We start from the raw sequence: 20702 nt of genomic DNA, 5'->3' as shown, positions 1-20702 counted from the left end.
CCACTACCTAGAGCAATGAGGCTGGTTATAGGTCACTGTGTAAAATGGATGTGTGGTATAAGGCATACCCCGCCCTCTCCTTTAGTTTCATATCAGTAATTCCGTCTTTGGACACCAGTTTGTTAAAAACGAGAATCCCAATAACCATGTTAACCTGCCGAAGAGAAGAGGTACAAGATTAAAGCGCAGCAAAGACACTTTCATTACTTTCACTGCATGCAGCACTGCTCTGGTGATGGCAGTAATGGAAAGCAATGGTGGTGATGTTCATCATAATGAGACGATGGCAGCAGTATGCATATAAATTAGTCACATCGCACATTAGCTGTACTTACTGTAGGTTTAGCATTGCAAATACTAATTGGTACCAGGCCAAATATTAGTGTCACAAAATGAAGAATGAACGTTAAAAGAAAACTAACACAGACATTATTTTTAATTGAAATGGTACGCTAAAAAAAATACATAAAATGTGAGCTCTGCAAAATCAAAGGTGGTGGTTTTTTAATTCATACAGTCTTACTGCCTTGAACAATTGCCCTCTATAAAACTCTCTGGTACAATCCACTCCGATAGTGTTCCGGGGTGTCTGCATATTGCAGAGGTAGCTCTTTATTAGAGAAGCAGCTTGTGGAAAATAAGGACACCCAAACAAGCTGTTCACTTGTGGTGAGGAGAGGCAAATTGGGAAGTGAATCGCCGAAACTGTAGCTAATAGATTTGATTATCAAAACAAGGACGGTGTCACTGCAGTGCGCTTTCTGCTGAAGTTTGTCTGTGATTTAATTCTGGTTTGGGCCAAACACTACAGGGGGGTTAATATAGGTCAATACAACAACAGCTGTGAGAAGCTGGAAGTTTAACATCTTATAAGATTTCTACATATATACCTGATATAGCATATGAATATGATTATTAAAACTGCTATTTCTGATGCCAGTACAACTTGGCTTAATTACAGTGGCTAATTACAGTGAACTTTCCCACATTTTGTCACATTACAGCCACAAACAAGAATCAATTTTATTGGAATTCCACGTGAAAGACCAACACAAAGTGGTGCACACGTGAGAAGTGGAACGAAAATCATACATGATTCCAAACATTCTTTACAAATAAATAACTGCAAAGTGGGGTGTGTGTAATTATTCAGCCCCCTGAGTCAATACTTTGTAGAACCACCTTTTGCTGCAGTTCCAGCTGCCAGTCTTTTAGGGTATGTCTCTACCAGCTTTGCACATCTACAGACTGAAATCTTTGCCCATTCTTCTTTGCAAAACAGCTCCAGCTCAGTCAGATTAGATGCACAGCGTTTGTGAACAGCAGATTTCAGATCTTGCCACAGATTCTCGATTGGATTTAGACACCAGACAGGTCAGGGATAAAGTTATTGAAAAATTTAAAGCAGGCTTAGGCTACAAAAAGATTTGCCAAGCCTTGAACATCCCACAGAGCACCGTTCAAGCGATCATTCAGAAATGGAAGGAGTATGGCACAACTGTAAACCTACCAAGACAAGGCCGTCCACCTAAACTCACAGGCCGAACAAGGAGAGCGCTGATCAGAAATGCAGCCAAGAGGCCCATGGTGACTCTGGACGAGCTGCAGAGATCTACAGCTCAGGTTGGGGAATCTGTCCATAGGACAACTATTAGTCGTGCACTGCACAAAGTTGGCCTTTATGGAAGAGTGGCAAGAAGAAAGCCGTTGTTAACAGAAAACCAGAAGAAGTCCCGTTTGCAGTTTGCCACAAGCCATGTGGGGGACACAGCAAACATGTGGAAGAAGCTGCTCTGGTCAGATGAGACTAAAATGGAACTTTTTGGCCAAAATGCAAAACGCTGCACATCACTCTGAACACACCATCCCCACTGTCAGATATGGTGGTGGCAGCATCATGCTCTGGGGGGGCTTCTCTTCAGCAGGGACAGGGAAGCTGGTCAGAGTTGATGGGAAGATGGATGGAGCCAAATACAGGGCAATCTTGGAAGAAAACCTCTTGGAGTCTGCGAAAGACTTGAGACTGGGGCGGAGGTTCAGCTTCCAGCAGGACAACGACCCTAAGCATAAAGCCAGGGCAACAATGGGATGGTTTACAAACGCTGTCCATCTAATCTGACTGAGCTGGAGCTGTTTTGCAAAGAAGAATGGGCAAGGATTTCAGTCTCACCCAGATTTTACTGGAATTACCTGTAAATTATTATTATTATTATTATTATTATTATTATTATTATTATTATTATTGTTCTAATGATAAATGTGTATGTGCTGTAAACTAGAAAAAAAAACTATTAAGTTAGGTGGCAGTATTTAGAAAACCATGAATGAAGTAAAGGGAATGATAAAAGGAAAAGGTGGAGAAGAACATACTGTGAATATGGACAAAGAAAAATTATGAGAGTAACAGGAGGTAAATGATGAAGTAGGAAAGAAAGAAAGAAAAGACAGCAGGAAGCATAAATAACATGACGTAAAAATATAGAAAGCAGGAAAGGCAAGAAGCAAATGAGGCATAGACAATGAAGCAGAATAAAATTAATAGGAAAATTAATAAACATCAGAGATTATTATGGCAAATAAACAGCCTAGAAAAAAGAAGAGATAGAAAAGAGACAAATCAATACAAGAAAAAAAATCCAGGAGGATTAAAGGTGGAAAACAAGAAGATGAAAAAGGGATGAAAAGAAAAAAGGGATAAAAACTTCATGGAAATATGACAAATGTCAAGGGAGTAAAGAAGGAAGTAAGATAAGAATGGAAGGTAGCAAAAGACAACAAAGAAGACAGGAACTAAAGAGGATGGATTAAGGGCAGGAAAGTGCCATGGATGACACAGAGGAGGAAAGAAAGACTAAGGAGAAAATAAAGACGTGGGGCAGAAAAAGATGAAAACGAAGCACATTGACAGGGAAATGGAAGAAAAAAAGGAGGGCAGGAAAAAAGGTAAATAATATTAGGGAAGAGCAGGAAAAGGAGGAGGAAGTAAGCATGATAAGAGGAGACAGAAAAAATGAAAGATCAGGGAAAGGGAATATCCAATTGTGCAATGTTTTCAATGTTTTATTTTATGTTACACTGAGATTCCAGCACTAGTCATTGTCCAAAGGTCTAAATGGTGATGTACAGTAATGCTTAAACACAATAATAATATTATAATATTATTGTCCTGGGTCAATATTTCAATTTTAATTCTGAGTTTCTTTTAATCCTGCACTTTTATCATCTGTTTACAGCACCAGTACCAAGACTGTTAGAATGATTAAAATGTATAGCAACTACTATAATGACTACTAGGTTTAATAAATCATTAAGCAGATACACACATGAAATTGGCACATGATGGGAGCTATAGCTACAGGTTAAACTAATGCACTGAATACAAACATAGACTAAAAAGGGTAGAAGAAATACCAAGACTACGGCTGCAGCAGGTCCCACAAATGCATAGAGAAGACCTCCTTCCAGAGACAGCCAGCAGCTACAAGAAAGAAGCAGGAAAACATGGAGGTTGAGAGAGGGAATTAATGTGGGAGAGATTTGAAGAGAAAGTGCAGGAACATGAAGGGTTTGAATGAGGTGAAAAAGAAGTGAATGATCGATGAGACAGGAAAAAAGAGAGAGGTCAATTACACACAGCAAACAAACCTTCAGCCATGTGTAATACTCTGCCATTAATAGTTAAAGAAGAGGTAGCATACAATGACAGCTCTATAGGACAACTTGCTTACTAGCTTGATGTTCCATAACCCTTTGCCTTGGTGAATCCCACTGAGATCGCCACTACTAGAGCAGGGAGACCTGGGAGGAAATAAAAATGGACTTTAACATAGAGATTATGAGGTAGATGACAAGACACATAAAAGGAAGTGAAGAAAAGAATAAACAGGTAATGAAAGGTAAAACAGCAGGAAGGAAAGCACAAACTAGGCAAGAAAAGGACAGTAACCTGGAAAAATAAGAAAAAAAAGATATAGGAGGAACTGATGTGAACAATGAGGGAAAAAGGGAAAGGGGATAAAAAAGAAGAGAAGAAAAAAGCAGGAAGCAAATAAGGAAGAAAAACAGGATGAACAAGGTGAATAAGCGCAAGAAGAAAGAAAGTAAATAAAATTGGAGAGAGAGAAAGCCCACCCCAGCCGAGACACAGGAAACGCTTGCGTATGATGCGATTCCTGAGGCGGCCTGTCACTGCCATGTAGGACTGCCATGCCTCTGTCAGAACCCAGCAGAATGAAGACAAGAAGAAGAAATGAAGCAACGCAGCAATCAGGGTGCATAAGATCTGAAACAACAGGTGAAGACAGGAAACAAGTATGAAGACACTTTATTCATTAATACATACTCTGGCAAAGAACATGACTGCAGTCATATGAGTGACTCTCACTCATATGACTGCATACAGTAGAATGTCATTTAAAACCTGTCTTGTCATTACACTACCTTTAATTGGCACCACTGGCTACTACCATTCACTAGGGAAGAGTTTGGCTTACCTTATTCCGTGTCTGCGTCTGTCCAATGAGAATAAGAGCATTGGACGAGATAATGGAGAGGCAGAAGTTAATAAGGATGACTGAACGCTCAGACCGGATGTACCTGCAGGAGGATGAAAGAGACACCTATGAGTGAAACTAGCAGTCAGACCTACGGAAAAGATCGGGGCATCAACTTCAAGGCTTTCTCCAGATGCTGTGGTATTTTCCTACCACAGCACCAAATACTAATTGAGGATGTTCTATAGTGCCAGTTTATTAACATCTTTGGATTGTGGGAGGAAACACATGCAAGACAGAGGGAGAGCAGACAAACTCCACACAGAAGAAACACAGCTGACTAGCAGGACTCGAACCCAGATACTCTCACTGTGACATAACAGTGCTAGCCCTAAATCTGTCAAGCAGAACTCTGTTACAGTGTCACTGTATTCTTCCAACAACAGAACATATTAAGAGGGATGCAAAGATTCTAGACATATAGTGATCTTCAAAATAACAATCTGGTTCCAAGTGCAAAGACTTTTTTTTGTATATTCTGTTTTTAGCAGTCTGTTCCCTTTTTTTCCTTTTGTCAGTGCATCTCTAACTCTTATGCAAGAGGTGATTCTTAATGCTGACTTTTTCAAACCAAGTTTGAAGCAAACTGTAAAACTCTCCTTTGACAGAGTTTGTTCAAATTATCTTTAATTATTATTTAATTTTATTATTATTTTTAGCGTGCACGCATGAAACGTTTTTCATACTATAATAGGATATTTCAACAGTGTAAAACCAGTCTGACAAAAAAACACCCAGCACGCCCCTGCGGGCGGTTTATCCTTCAAGCTCGGGTCCTCTACCAGAGGCCTGGGAGCTTGAGGGTCCTGCGCAGTATCTTAGCTGTTCCCAGGACTGCGCTCTTCTGGACAGAGATCTCCGATGTTATTCCCGGGATCTGCTGGAGCCACTCGCCTAGCTTGGGAGTCACCGCATCTAGTGCTCCGATTACCACGGGGACCACCGTTACCTTCACCCTCCACATCCTCTCGAGCTCTTCTCTGAGCCCTTGGTATTTCTCCAGCTTCTCGTGTTCCTTCTTCCTGATATTGCTGTCATTCGGAACCGCTACATCGATCACTACGGCCGTGTTCTTCTGTTTGTCTACCACCACTATGTCCGGTTGGTTAGCCACCACCATTTTGTCCGTCTGTATCTGGAAGTCCCACAGGATCTTAGCTCGGTCATTCTCCACCACCCTTGGGGGCATCTCCCATTTTGACCTCGGGACTTCCAGGTTATACTCGGCACAGATGTTCCTGTACACTATGCCGGCCACTTGGTTATGGCGTTCCATGTATGCCTTGCCTGCTAGCATCTTGCACCCTGCTGTTATGTGCTGGATTGTCTCTGGGGCATCTTTACACAGCCTGCACCTGGGGTCTTGCCTGGTGTGATAGACCCCAGCCTCTATGGATCTTGTACTCAGAGCTTGTTCTTGTGCTGCCATGATTAGTGCCTCTGTGCTGTCTTTCAGTCCAGCTTTGTCCAGCCACTGGTAGGATTTCTGGATATCAGCCACCTCCTCTATCTGCCGGTGGTACATACCGTGCAGGGGCCTGTCCTTCCATGATGGTTCCTCGTCTCCCTCCTCTTTCTTGGGTTTCTGCTGCCTGAGGTATTCACTGAGCACTCGGTCAGTTGGGGCCATCTTCCCAATGTATTCTTGGATGTTCCTTGTCTCATCCTGGACTGTGGTGCTGACACTCACCAGTCCCCGGCCCCCTTCCTTCCGCTTAGCGTACAGCCTCAGGGTGCTGGACTTGGGGTGAAACCCTCCATGCATGGTAAGGAGCTTTCTTGTCTTTATGTCAGTGGCTTCTATCTCAACCCGTTCTCACTCCCAAAGCGTAACTTTTTACGCTAGGTGACAAATCGTCACCATATTACGTTTTCGGCTACCCACCACGTTCCTAAATGACGACCTCGGAAAAAGAGGAAATATGAGAACCGTCTGGACTGAACCTACACATGTTCGCTCTTATTCTTCAAATCGCTTAGAAACACGCTATTTAACATCATTAAAGTCCTGGTTAAGGTCAGGAATAAGGTTATGGTCAGGGCTAGGGATAAGGTTAGGTTTAGGGCTGGAATACAGGGCTGGAACGTCTACTCCCGCGGGAGCGTCATTGCACTGGATTCCAGCCATAACCCGCCGCGTACCATAAGAACGCCGAAGGTCTCCTTTCGCGTTCCTCAGGAACGCCGCGGGACGTGACAAAACGTCGACATGTTACGCCTCGGGAGTGAGAACGCTCTGTCTATCTCCTCCTTTAGCCAGCCTATTACCCCAGCAGGGTACCTGATCACGGGCAGGGCGTACGTGTTGATGGCCCGGATCTTGTTCTTACCATTCAGCTGACTCCTCAGGACTTGCCTGACCCTCTGCAGGTACTTGGTGGTTGCAGCCTTTCTAGCGGCCTCTTCATGGTTCCCATTTGCCTGCGGGATCCCCAGGTACTTGTAACTGTCCTCTATGTCTGCAATGTTGCCTTCTGGTAGTTCAATCCCCTCAGTTCTGACTACCTTCCCTCTCTTTGATACCATCCGACTACACGTCTCCAGTCCGAACGACATTCCAATGTCATTGCTGTATAGCCTGGTAGTGTGGATCAGTGAATCGATGTCTCGTTCACTCTTGGCATACAGCTTGATGTCATCCATGTACAGGAGGTGGCTGACAGCTGCTCCGTTCCGTAGTCGGTATCCGTAGCCAGTCTTGTTAATGATCTCACTGAGGGGGTTCAGGCCTATGCAGAACAGCAGTGGGGACAGAGCATCTCCTTGGTAGATCCCGCACTTGATGGTGACTTGTGCTATAGGCTTGGAGTTGGCCTCTAGTGTTGTACGCCACATCCCCATTGAGTTCCTGATGAAGGCTCTTAGGGTCCCATTGATCTTGTACAATTCTAGGCATTCCAGTATCTTGTCGCTTGTCGCTTGACACATATATATATATATATATATATATATATATATATATATATATATATATATATATATATATATATATATGTATGTGTGTGTGTGTATAAATATAGTGTATATTTTGGGTTAAATTCATTCTACAATTTACATTAATTTTCCAGAATACACTGAACATGCTTTTTGTGCAAGATTCACTGAGGTAAGAAAACTTTTATTTTTCATGCTGCATACAGTAGAATGTCATTTAAAACCAGTCTTGTCATTACACTACCTGTAATTGGCCCAACTGGCCACTACCATTCACTAGAGAAGACTTTGGAAAGTAGTTGGTGGTAATCAGCATGCGAAATTGGTTGCAAAGAGGTATACAGTGCTTCACTGAAAAAGGGTGCTTTAGTTGCTAACAGATTGCCATGGTTACCTGTCCTTTGCTTGGAAGACTGACTTGTCTGCAAACATTCACAAACTACTCATCGAGCGGTAGCGGAAAGAAAGAGAGCAAAAAGTGCGATGCAAACCAAAAATAGTTGTGTTTTTTTTTGTTCAGCTGTAGTCAAAACAATCGCAGAGCAGAGAGGTTTTTGGTGTAGCAACCTCTGGTTTCACTTGCATACAGTCAGTCTCCAGCAAAAAAATGACCAGCTGCTTGGGGAATACACTTTTTCCCTAGAGGACTCCAAAAAGTCAGTATGGATAAAAAAAATAAAACAAAAAAACAAAACTAGAATTAGGTGTTATATCACATTTCAGCTGCTTAGCCAATTAGTCCTCTAGTAAAAGAAAAACATGGTATATATTTTGTGACTTCAAAAATAGAAAAGATACAAAGAAATGCAAAGTTTGCTGTGGTACATGATAGCAAAGCTCACGTTTTTTCAGTTTCTAAACTTCAAAAGGGGAAAACTAGAACTCTTTGTTGTTCTATACCTCCACCAACTGGTTCAGGTACAGTTTACATCCATTTCTGTCCAGACTCATAGATCAAGAGACTTAAGGATTTGATAGGATGGCACCATTACTCTCCCCATTCAGTATCTAAACAAATGTGAAATATAGGCTCGGTTTTAATGAGACGCTCTCTTTAGGCTTGGGTATCATCAACCTGATTCAATGTGATCCCCGATTTCGCTTTGATTCAATTTAATTCAATTTTGACTCAGACAGTTATAATTATGATCATTTATCAGTACATATCCATATTTTTATATCTAAGTATAAAAACAAAACTGACACTTGTGAGACTTCATCAGAGGTTTAAACATCACAGCAGATGCTTTTGTGTCAAAGTAACAGAGGATGAAACAAAAAAATATGAAGGAAATTTTCTTGGCCTGGCTTTTTATAGCAGATAACCGCCTTAAAAATATTCTGCAGTAGATCAAAAACTGAAAAAAAAACATTAAACCACATATGAACATGTTGCTGAGGTGAAGCAGAGCAAAGTTCAAGAGGTTTTAATTACACAGCTAAGTGTTTTGCAGTTTGGCATAATTTATAAAAGTTTCAATTTCTTCGGTACTGAACAGCAGAAATGAGGTTTTCTTGCGGGAAGACAAGAAAAAAACTGTTGCCGATAACACTGTGCACTACGGTAGTTTGGTGCTTAGTAAGCAAGCAAGTAATAGCGATAGAGATAAAAAATAGAGATTCTTGATGGTAAACTGGTCTTGAAGTATACTGAGAGAAAGAGCTGTGAAACAAGAGTGATTTTATTATGGTGTGAGCAAAACTGCCAAAGTAAGAGGGCACTTTTTACTATGCCTTTCAAACGTGAAGCGTAGTTTTGGTCTTCTTTTGTTGCTGATTCAGTGAATTTTGGTTGGAGATTGACGAAAAACCTGCAGCTTCAGAATCTGTGAGATGATGGCATGTCCGCGTACGTGCCGTGGATCTCGTTTTGTGTTTACATGTTTGAGCGGAATCCGTGTACCTGCTATTTTGGCTTTTTGGTGGTTGTTGAAATAGTTTTGTGAGCTTTACGCTGAGATTCTGGCGTTTCTGACATAATACATTTATATTTAAAAACCAAATCAGGATTTAATGAATGGATATTGCATTATTCAAACTAAAATCAATTTGAATCAGGAAAAAGCCACCCCTAGTTCTCACGACTCATCGAGTGATGCTACTAACCTGCCAATCGGTGGCATGCAGTCTGACGACATCACATTTTAGGACATGCTCGGATTGCTTTGAACCCTGGGCGAGCAGGTACTAAAAAATACCTGGTATCAGGTGCTATGACCTAATGGAAAACTCTGAAAACTGTGGCGATCCAAGTAGTTACTAATGGAAAAGATACTGTAGGTACAGCTTTGGAAAGTAGAAGATTTTACATTCTCAATCTACACTGTTACATTAGATTTTGGCTCTACTGCTTATTTAAGAGCTTTTAATAATTTTGTAGGCTTTTTAATAAAATGAAACACAATCTTTGAAAATCTTAAAACCAGCAGAAAGCATGCTTTTAGTAGCACTGTCCTTTTGTCCTTGATAGATTTAAGTCAGATGGTTCATATCCTCCCACCTGATGAGCTGCTAGTCTGTTGTTAACACTTCCTCCTCACATTAATCACAGCCCTGTGCTAATATTTTTAATGCAAGCTGTAATATCTCACCTCCAGACAGACACATAGATGATGATGAGTAGCAGCAATGTCAGTGAAGACACTCCACAGCCTACAATCAGTGTCACAGACGGGAGTTGTGTCTTATCCATGTTCTGCAAATAAAAGGAAGGAGGACAAAAAAGAAAAATGTGAAATACAATCAAGATCTATTCCACTTTATCTGATAAAGTGAAAAGTGAATAATGAAAAAGCCCATTGCTGCAAAAAAAGTCAGAGGGACTCGTCAGTGGGGTCTTGCAGATCTGTTGTGTGCACAGAATTTGACAAGAGCTGACAGCAGAAAAGAAAAATCCATGTTGGCTTGATTTGTTGAGTTTTCACCTCCTAACTGGGTCATCCATGGTTCAAATTCAGCGGAGTCCATTTTCCTGTTGTTAGGTAAATGTGTAAGCCAATACATTAAAGAGCCACTATCTATATTAAATTTATATGTAATATGGATGGATTTAGTTTTTATCATGTGTAACTCTAGCTAATAAAGCACCAGCACACAAAAAAACATTAAACTAGGACTGTGCGATATGACGATGGATGACGAAAATAAAACATCTACCGTTTAATATTATTTGCTATCATTTGTTTGGTGGTGTCACAAAATCCACTGTTTATGGAAATATTTTTTCATCATTTCAGAGAATATAAGCATGACCAGTGAAGGTGAGGTAGAACCAGGCAGCTTGAAACAGAAAGACCAGTCAAAACAAATTGAGGACCTTATTCCTAAACGAGGGGCTACCTCTGTAGCATGGATCTGGTTTGGTTATGAAAAGTCTGACATGGAGAAGAAAACTTTACTATGCAAACTTTGCCGCAAACAGGTCCCCACAACAGACTCCAACACAACAAACCTCTTCTACCATCTACGCAAGAATCATGTGAAAGAGTATGGAGAGAGTTTACGGATGAGGAGCAAAAAAGAGCGCTGAAAATAATCCTTAGACTCAAACATTAGAACCGGCTTTTCCCCGCACCACGCCGTGTAATAAATACTCATATATAGTTTCATGCATCAGTCAAAACACTCAACTCCAGGTACACAAGGTTGCCTGAGATTCACAGAATTTACAGAAAATGCTCTATTTTGTGATATATATTGTTATCAGGATGAGATTTTGGTCATATCGCACCGCCTTACTTTGAGCCTGGTTTAATGGCTGCACAGGATAAGATTAGTAGAGGTGTAGAGTAGGTAGTTACTAGAGGTGTAAAGGTTAGCAGGATGTCACTCTCTCTCTCTCTCTCTCTCGCTCTCGCTCTCTCTTTCTCACACACACACACGTAGAGATTCTGAAAGAATGCTCCTGCTTCTTTTCTGCTTTCAGTTTGACAGTAAGGTGACTTCAAGGTGATTTAGGAAGAAACCACAATACTTCCAATCAGCAGAAATGCACACACACCACCCACACACACACGGACAATGTATGCATACAAAGTCAATTTCCATATTGAACAGACAAATTAAAATAAAGGAAAATGAAGACGTGACACCTTCGCTTTTTTCATTCCCAAAACCTTGTCTGCCACTGTCTTGGTCACCATAGCAACCATGTAACCATGTACCATCTGCAGCAGCTGTACAGGGAGTGCAGAATTATTAGGCAAATGAGTATTTTGTCCACATCATCCTCTTCATGCATGTTGTCTTACTCCAAGCTGTATAGGCTCGAAAGCCTACTACCAATTAAGCATATTAGGTGATGTGCATCACTGTAATGAGAAGGGGTGTGGTCTAATGACATCAACACCCTATATCAGGTGTGCATAATTATTAGGCAACGTCCTTTCCTTTGGCAAAATGGGTCAAAAGAAGGACTTGACAGGCTCAGAAAAGTCAAAAATAGTGAGATATCTTGCAGAGGGATGCAGCAGTCTCAAAATTGCAAAGCTTCTGAAGCGTGATCATCGAACAATCAAGCGTTTCATTCAAAATAATCAACAGGGTCGCAAGAAGCATGTGGAAAAACCAAGGCGCAAAATAACTGCCCATGAACTGAGAAAAGTCAAGCGTGCAGCTGCCAAGATGCCACTTGCCACCAGTTTGGCCATATTTCAGAGCTGCAACATCACTGGAGTGCCCAAAAGCACAAGGTGTGCAATACTCAGAGACATGGCCAAGGTAAGAAAGGCTGAAAGACGACCACCACTGAACAAGACACACAAGCTGAAACGTCAAGACTGGGCCAAGAAATATCTCAAGACTGGTTTTTCTAAGGTTTTATGGACTGATGAAATGAGAGTGAGTCTTGATGGGCCAGATGGATGGGCCCGCGGCTGGATTGGTAAAGGGCAGAGAGCTCCAGTCCGACTCAGACGCCAGCAAGGTGGAGGTGGAGTACTGGTTTGGGCTGGTATCATCAAAGATGAGCTTGTGGACAAGATAAATAGTAAAGTGGAAAACTGCTTAGCAGCAGATCTATGAGATCTATGGATGCAGTTTTCCACTTTACTATTTATCTTGTCCTATCCATGCACTGCGCTGCTATTTTCCTCCTCTGACATGTGAACCGAAATCAGTTGATTCTACTGCAAGTGCAAGAACCGATAAGCGGGACTGATAGGCAGGCAGATTAACAATTCCAAGGAATTGGACTACTGGGAACTAGTTTTCTGCAAAACCGGTTCTCTATCCCCTTCCCTAGTTGTAAGCCAAAATGCTTTGGCCTGATCAAAGCACATCACGCGATAAGGTTAGCCCATTACAGTAATATCTATAGCAGGGGTGAGGGAAGTTTTCCTTGGAGTGTATTTCATCTACTACTAATACCACAGCAGAATAGACAGTTCTCAACATGTGAGCTGGTTCTCAGGATACACCAAGATATGTAAGTTGTGGTTTACATATTCCCTTGGCAAGTTAAAGTTTTGTGGTTTGATTGAAGCTAGACCCCCTAAGCCTTTTATGGCTGTGTCGGCCAGTGCATCCGATGTAACTCCACTCTGACAAATAAGAGGAGCTACCACCAGTGGCAATCCCTTGTGACAAGGGAGGAGCTGAATTTTTTTTTAGAACTGGCTCCACAAAAAAACCTAGCAAGATTACCATCATTCAAGCCAAGAAGTTCAGTTAAAAACAAAAGGCATTTTAATGACATTTCCCACTGAAATGCACTTATATTTAGTCGGTATAAACCAAAAGCTCTAGGAAGAAGAGACATTTACAGCAAAGAGTCAATACCCACCGACGTTATTATGATTGCACTAAAATTCCAAATTTGATTCAACAGAAATGAAGTGAAACAATTGTACACCCATTTCGTCATGGTAGGCGGTCTCTTCAGTGAATATGCAAGGGAATGCGTTTTAATAACAGATACAAAGTTATTTGCTGGAGTAATCATCCAAACCTAATGTGGCTGGATCAGTAGCTGGAACAGCTCATCGCTAATGCTGTGCTGTGTTCGGGTGAAGAAGATTAAGGTGAGATGAGGGTGCAGTAGTAGCAGTGAAAAAAGGCTTTGCAGTTGCTCACAGATGGAGGATGGCTGGACCTGAGGGGACCGGGACGCGAGGGGTTTCCAACCCCATCACATTTACCCCCACCCCTCTAGCAGAAGATAATTGGCTGAGTTTATAGCCTGTCTTGTCTCCAGGTTTGATGTGTGTGCCGGGGCCAAGTTAATTAAATCCTCTGATTAATCTGCACTGCAGTGAGTTCCTTCTCTAAAAGCAAAGTGGGAGAAAAAAAGATTACAAGTGCAGTGAAACAGAAAGGCGTCTGCTGAGACAGACAAACTTTTTAGTTCTTCCTCAGCTAACGACAGAACTTGCCTCGTACCAAAGCTCACACAGAGTCCAGATGAGAGCATTCCTGTCCACAAGAAAATGGCCAGACCACATAATTCCACATGAGCAGACTTTAAACACACCACTGACAAGTATGCAAAAAGCTAACAAATCAGATAAATGCTTTTTCACTGCACTGCACACATGCTACTTTATCTTCATGCTGGAAATAGATAATAAACCTGCACATACTTGGCTAGAAAACCAATCACAAAAAAGTGGCTTAGTCAAAAAATGAAAACACAGAAGGTTTCTCTTTCACCGATCATCAGATCATTTGCTTTCCATTTATTTATTTTTAGGTTTTCATATGACCACAAGACATCTTGATGTGCAAATCAGAGTACAGCTATGACTCCCATAACTGTAGTTCCACTTGATAGATAAAACATCAACAGATGCTGCCTCTCTAACAGCCTACAGCCCTCATACTATCTACCTATTTGTTACTCCTACAATGGGCTAATTGACGTGAGGCTTGTCACTGCGACTAGAGGCCAGGCTTATAGCATCCAGTTGATACCAGCACAGGCACATTCATTCATCCTCTCTCCCTACACTGCACACGGGTCTACCAATGGTAGCGCACTGGGTTCAGAGGGCTTTGCCTTTGACTGCAGTGCATTTGTTCCCTGTTTTTCCTTCTAAAAGTCTGCAGTGAAGCTGGACTGAGCAAAACGCACACCAGAGGTGGCAGCTAGAGAGTAAATGATGTAGTAAGCAGAGGGAGAGAGGCAGAACTACAATGTGATGCGACATCAGAGAATGAAAAATGGTGGGATGAAATGACTGAGGGGTAGAGAAGAAAGAGATGGAAGTATGGGAGGAGCAAGGGGGGGGGGGGGGGGGGGGGACAGAGGAAAAAAAGGAGGTTGGGGTATTTGTCATGCTGAGGCTGTAGAAGGCTAGCTGCAGACAGAGGCTGGGCCATTTAGAAGCTGCTATGTGTTGCATCAGGAATAATTCGAATGGCGGCCGTGGCTGTCTCGCAAAATAATAGAACATAGGGGAAAGGGGAAAAAAGAAGAGCATGAGAAATGAGAAAAGCTGAAATTTCTGGAAAAAGCACAAGCGGGAATTTAGCTTTCCTTAGGAGACACAATGCTTTCTGGAAACAACAGAATTCAAACAGCCTGTCATCTGCACAGGTGGTTGCAGGCTGCAGGGAGGCTGCAGCACGTTGAGGATATGCCAATATTAGTTTACTGGTAATTATTAGCTTAATTCATTATGTCACACATGTGAACAGAGCAAAACTAAAGGCCAAATTAGCATTAGACGGCAACAGGGGAAAAGTACCAACAGGAGAAGAAAGCTCTTTAAGTGATCTACTTTATATTTGCCGATTAATGAACATAGACAAAGCCAATAATGACCAACATGGTCCATAATACTAAGAGCAGTACACATGATCAAATCGCGAACAGAGTGTAAGTCATCTACTACCAACACAACCACAACATGTTCTTTGTATTGTGACAAACATAATACGAACATAAGGCTTTATCCTCTCTCAGGAAACAGTATAGCAGTTCAGACCATCCTGTAGTACAACTGGAAGCGTGGAACAAGGCTTAAAAAAAAACACACCAGCAGCAACCCAGGGGAAACACTATGCACTAGGGTTGGGCGATTGGACGAATATATCGACTATCAACAATAGCCAGCACGATAGCCTATCGCCGATAGTTTTTACAAGGGCAATTTAATTATTTATTTGCCCATGAATAAGTTTGCTATTAATGATGGAGCTAATAGAAGCAGTCAACAGGAAAAAATTAACTGCACCCTCTTTCATCTGCGAGTGAAATGCACCCTCCTCAGAGTGCGCCCAAATGCTTGTTGATGGAGCTGCAGAAGCTGGTGATAGCCTAGCATACTCAGCCGGATGGTGGACACGTACATGCTCATGCAAGTTAGCCGTGTTTGAGTACTTTGCTCGCACTATACGTCTGCACAAGTGACACACCGCTTTGGTTACATCCTTAGGTTTACCTCTTTCATCTCGTTTAAAGCCAAAGAAATCCCAAATTGGCGACTCTATTAGGGCTGCCACAAACAATTATTTTGATAGTCGACTAGTCACCGATTATTTTTGCGATTAGTCAACTAATCAGATCATGCGTCCATTGGACTATATAACTATCATTAGCTTACAGATTTAAGTGTTTAAGGTATGTGCTAACTAAAAACAAAGACAAGATATTAGTTTATAAAATTTTAATGAAATTTGCAGATTGTTTCGGCAGAGTTTAATAAACTCAGCCGTCTGCTCCTTGCTATCTAAAATATAACAGGACACCGGAGTATATTCTCGAGCATCTCACACTTCTGATAATCAGTTGTCTGCTTGACATTTATTCTGCTGTGTAAAAACTATAACTTTAATCTCAGCCAAACAATTTACTCAGGAACAAATAAAATACTGAAAAAAGCCAAACAATAACATTTTTAAGTTATCTAAGTGACTTATATACAGTGGGGCAAAAAAGTATTTAGTCAGCCACCGATTGTGCAAGTTCCCCCACCTAAAATGATGACAGAGGTCAGTAATTTGCACCAGAGGTACACTTCAACTGTGAGAGACAGAATGTGAAAAAAAAATCCATGAATCCACATGGTAGGATTTGTAAAGAATTTATCCGTAAATCAGGGTGGAAAATAAGTATTTGGTCAATAACAAAAATACAACTCAATACTTTGTAACATAACCTTTGTTGGCAATAACAGAGGTCAAACGTTTACTATAGGTCTTTACCAGGTTTGCACACACAGTAGCTGGTATTTTGGCCCATTCCTCCATGCAGATCTTCTCGAGAGCAGTGATGTTTTGGGGCTGTCGCCGAGCAACACGGACTTTCAACTCCCGCCACAGATTTTCTGTGGGGTTGAGGTCTGGAGACTGGCTAGGCCACTCCAGGACTTTCAAATGCTTCTTACGGAGCCACTCCTTTGTTGCCCGGGCGGTGTGTTTTGGATCATTGTCATGTTGGAAGACCCAGCCTCGTTTCATCTTCAAAGTTCTCACTGATGGAAGGAGGTTTTGGCTCAAAATCTCACGATACATGGCCCCATTCATTCTGTCCTTAACACGGATCAGTCGTCCTGTCCCCTTGGCAGAAAAACAGCCCCATAGCATGATGTTTCCACCCCCATGCTTCACAGTAGGTATGGTGTTCTTGGGATGCAACTCAGTATTCTTCTTCCTCCAAACACGACGAGTTGAGTTTATACCAAAAAGTTCTACTTTGGTTTCATCTGACCACATGACATTCTCCCAATCCTCTGCTGTATCATCCATGTGCTCTCTGGCAAACTTCAGACGGGCCTGGACATGCACTGGCTTCAGCAGCGGAACACGTCTGGCACTGCGGGATTTGATTCCCTGCCGTTGTAGTGTGTTACTGATGGTGACCTTTGTTACTTTGGTCCCAGCTCTCTGCAGGTCATTCACCAGGTCCCCCCGTGTGGTTCTGGGATCTTTGCTCACCGTTCTCATGATCATTTTGACCCCACGGGATGAGATCTTGCGTGGAGCCCCAGATCGAGGGAGATTATCAGTGGTCTTGTATGTCTTCCATTTTCTGATGATTGCTCCCACAGTTGATTTTTTCACACCAAGCTGCTTGCCTATTGTAGATTCACTCTTCCCAGTCTGGTGCAGGTCTACAATACTTTTCCTGGTGTCCTTCGAAAGCTCTTTGGTCTTGGCCATGGCGGCGTTTGGAGTCTGACTGTTTGAGGCTGTGGACAGGTGTCTTTTATACAGATGATGAGTTCAAACAGGTGCCATTCATACAGGTAACGAGTGGGGGACAGAAAAGCTTCTTACAGAAGACGTTACAGGTCTGTGAGAGCCAGAGATTTTCCTTGTTTGAGGTGACCGAATACTTATTTTCCACCCTAATTTACGAATAAATTCTTTACAAATCCTACCATGTGGATTCATTGATTTTTTTTTCACATTCTGTCTCTCACAGTTGAAGTGTACCTCTGGTGCAAATTACTGACCTCTGTCATCATTTTAAGTGGGGGAACTTGCACAATCGGTGGCTGACTAAATACTTTTTTGCCCCACTGTATATCATGTTTAACCTGAGTAGCGAAAGACGGTGGTGGGTTTGAAAACGATTTGCCGGGAGTCCGGTGTTCTCACCGGCTCTAGTGAGCCTTGAACCCCAGCTAGCTATCGAGCTAGTGGGTAACAGACGTCTCGGAAAACGTCGGAGCGCTTTTGAAAATATGTGGTGTCTTGATAAACTGAGCAGATATTTGAAATTTACACAGCTACATTATTGCCTGAAAATATCTTAAACGTTTATTTTGTGACCCAGAAAGAATAATAAGAGTAATATTAAAACTAATTAGCTGCCGCCATTGTTGGAAACTGAGCAGGGCCGCGCTATGAATTCTGGGATAGGTTGGGCCACGAAGTATACACCCGACCCATCCTTGGGGAAATGAAGGGCGCATTTGTCGGCCGCATTTGTCGGAGTTTTTGAATTTGGACAGTCTTTGTCATGTCGCTGTAACGTAATCAGCCTACAAATGCGGGCACAGGAGGATGCGGTTCCTGAATTTGGACACAGCTACGATACCGGACACTGCTTCTTCTTTTTCGGGGTTTAACGGCAGCTGGCATACTTGTACATGCAGTGCTGCCATCTTCTGTTTCAGTCTGTTATTACACTCTTACACTCTACTACTTATTCTTACTCTTTTGGGATAAATGGTAAAAATGGTAAATGGCCTGTATTTATATAGCGCTTTACTAGTCCCTAAGGACCCCAAAGCGCTTTACATATCCAGTCATCCACCCATTCACACACACATTCACACACTGGTGATGGCAAGCTACATTGTAGCCACAGCCACCCTGGGGTGCACTGACAGGGATGACTAATCGTGGCAGCCCTAGACTCTATTTTTTTTTTTTTGTGCTGTCAGCGTTAATGCGCAACTAACGCGATTATCAATTAACTCATCTGGAGCGCTGACTGAGTCAAACATCTTCTGTTTCAGTCCGTTATTACACTCTTAAATCCTACTACTTATTCCTGGGTCTTTTGGGATCTTACAAAGCTTCAAACAACGCATCGACTATAAAATTAGTCATCGACGATTTTGTTGTTTCAGCAACATTAAATTTAAAAACTGTACTTTTGAGTTAAAATATATATTTATAATTTTAATAAATGACAAATTAAAAAGGCATGAACATGTTTTTGTATCGAAAAAATATTGAACCGTGACACCAAAGTATCGAACTGAACCGAACCGTGAATTTTGTGAATCGTTGCACCCCTACTGTAGACCAGCGGTCCCCAGCCCCCGGGCCTCGGACCGGTACCGGTCCGTGAGTCGTTTGGTACCGGGCCGCATGAGTTGAGGCTCAGGTGTGAAATGTATCGTTTTCAGGGTTTTTATTGGTTTTCAGCGTTATTTTGTTATCGTTTTTATCGTTAACTCGGTTTTTCTGGGTCTTTTCGCGTGTGTTATGAATAAATCTTCTTTTTTTCGGTACCGGTACTAGTTTTATTTTGTTGTATTTATCCGCGACACCTTAAAGGCCGGTCCGTGAAAATATTGTCGGGCATAAACCGGTCCGTGGCGCAAAAAAGGTTGGAGACCGCTGCTGTAGACTATGCCATTATTTCCCCCTCTGGCACACAAACTGAAATCAGCAGACTGCAGCGCAAGTGCAAGTGGAACTGATAACCGGAATCTAACAATTCCAGAGTATTGAACTACTGGGAACCAGTTCTATACTGGTTTTCCATTCTCATCCATTCTGCAATAGGATTTGTGCTAGTGAAGGATACTAATGATTGACATATGATAGAGGGAGAAACAGGGGTGGACAATACAGCCTTTACATTATATTACAATATTTCAAAGAAATTTGCAACACTATTTCTAATAATATAGAAAAAAAGCCCTAAAAACGTGTGTTTTGCCAGCATTTTATCAGCTTATTAAAGGGAGCAACATTTAGCAGTGCAAACAAAATGAAGGGCATTTTCCATCCTTCTTTTCTGAAGAGTTACTGTCATTGATCACAGACTGCTTAATTGAAAGTCTGAATCTATTGCTTTAAGGTGCCAGAAGAAGCAGCAGCAGAATTATAGAGCAATAATAGCTTTATACCAAATGTAAACACAAAAGTAGTTGTAGTAGTTTCCTGTGAATTTATTACATATTGATTATTAAATATTACAACTTATTAGTAACTATAACGCTACATGACTGCTTAACACTTAAAGTAAATTATATATGAAAAGTAAATTATCTTTATCTGGTAACTTTTCAGGAGAGTGTGGAATATTATCATAGGGTGGAGTGTTTTAACTAGCTGCTTATAGCCCTCCTTTACCGTCATGCATCAGTGATTTCCATCCACTGTTTGCACTTCCTGTCATACGCAAGGTAACAAGTGAGTACTTCAGTGATGCTTAGCTGAGATATTTGTTTAGTTTTGGGTCACACATCATCAGCTGCGTTTATTTCATTCTTGCATTTGACTGAATTGTCAGAGATGTTTGTTGTTTCCACCTTTAGGAACTGTTCTTATTTTGAAAATAACTATGCTTGATTGGATGTTGAAGTAGCTCCATTTTCAGATGCTAGATTGTCATCAAAAGCTCCCCAACATTTCCGAGCTTGTCTCGTGGTTGTCGCTGCACGATGTCGTTGCAGCACTGATATCCAGAAATGTAAGTTTTGTAAGTTTTACATCACATAATAATTATACCTGTGTTATAACAGACAATATTATATGGCACAGCACTGAGAAAAGTGTTAAAAGATGACCTATAAATCCAGAGACAGA

At 41.6% G+C, this 20702-nt stretch overlaps 1 protein-coding gene across 4 annotated transcripts in view; it reads right to left on the bottom strand.

Annotated features, from left to right (window-relative positions):
* Window positions 1-20702, bottom strand: part of adgrb1a (adhesion G protein-coupled receptor B1a) — a 161614-nt gene that overhangs the window by 30086 nt on the left and 110826 nt on the right. For 3 of the 4 annotated variants that reach the window (XM_085364988.1, XM_085364989.1, XM_085364990.1), the window contains exons 18-23: window positions 10079-10182; window positions 4494-4596; window positions 4132-4282; window positions 3729-3798; window positions 3412-3478; window positions 69-154 (exon numbers count right to left, since the gene is read on the bottom strand). In XM_085364988.1, the coding sequence (XP_085221114.1) occupies window positions 69-154; window positions 3412-3478; window positions 3729-3798; window positions 4132-4282; window positions 4494-4596; window positions 10079-10182 (581 nt within the window). Of the gene's footprint in view, window positions 1-68; window positions 155-3411; window positions 3479-3728; window positions 3867-4127; window positions 4283-4493; window positions 4597-10078; window positions 10183-20702 lie in introns of all 4 variants that reach the window. The other variant, XM_085364986.1, reaches the window with a different exon arrangement.

This window comes from Diplotaxodon limnothrissa, linkage group LG11 (assembly GCF_057381915.1).
Source record: "Diplotaxodon limnothrissa isolate DT_005_m linkage group LG11, D_limnothrissa_male_GT1.1, whole genome shotgun sequence".
Classification (NCBI taxonomy): domain Eukaryota; kingdom Metazoa; phylum Chordata; class Actinopteri; order Cichliformes; family Cichlidae; genus Diplotaxodon; species Diplotaxodon limnothrissa.
This window is presented reverse-complemented; position numbering and strand designations above follow the sequence as displayed.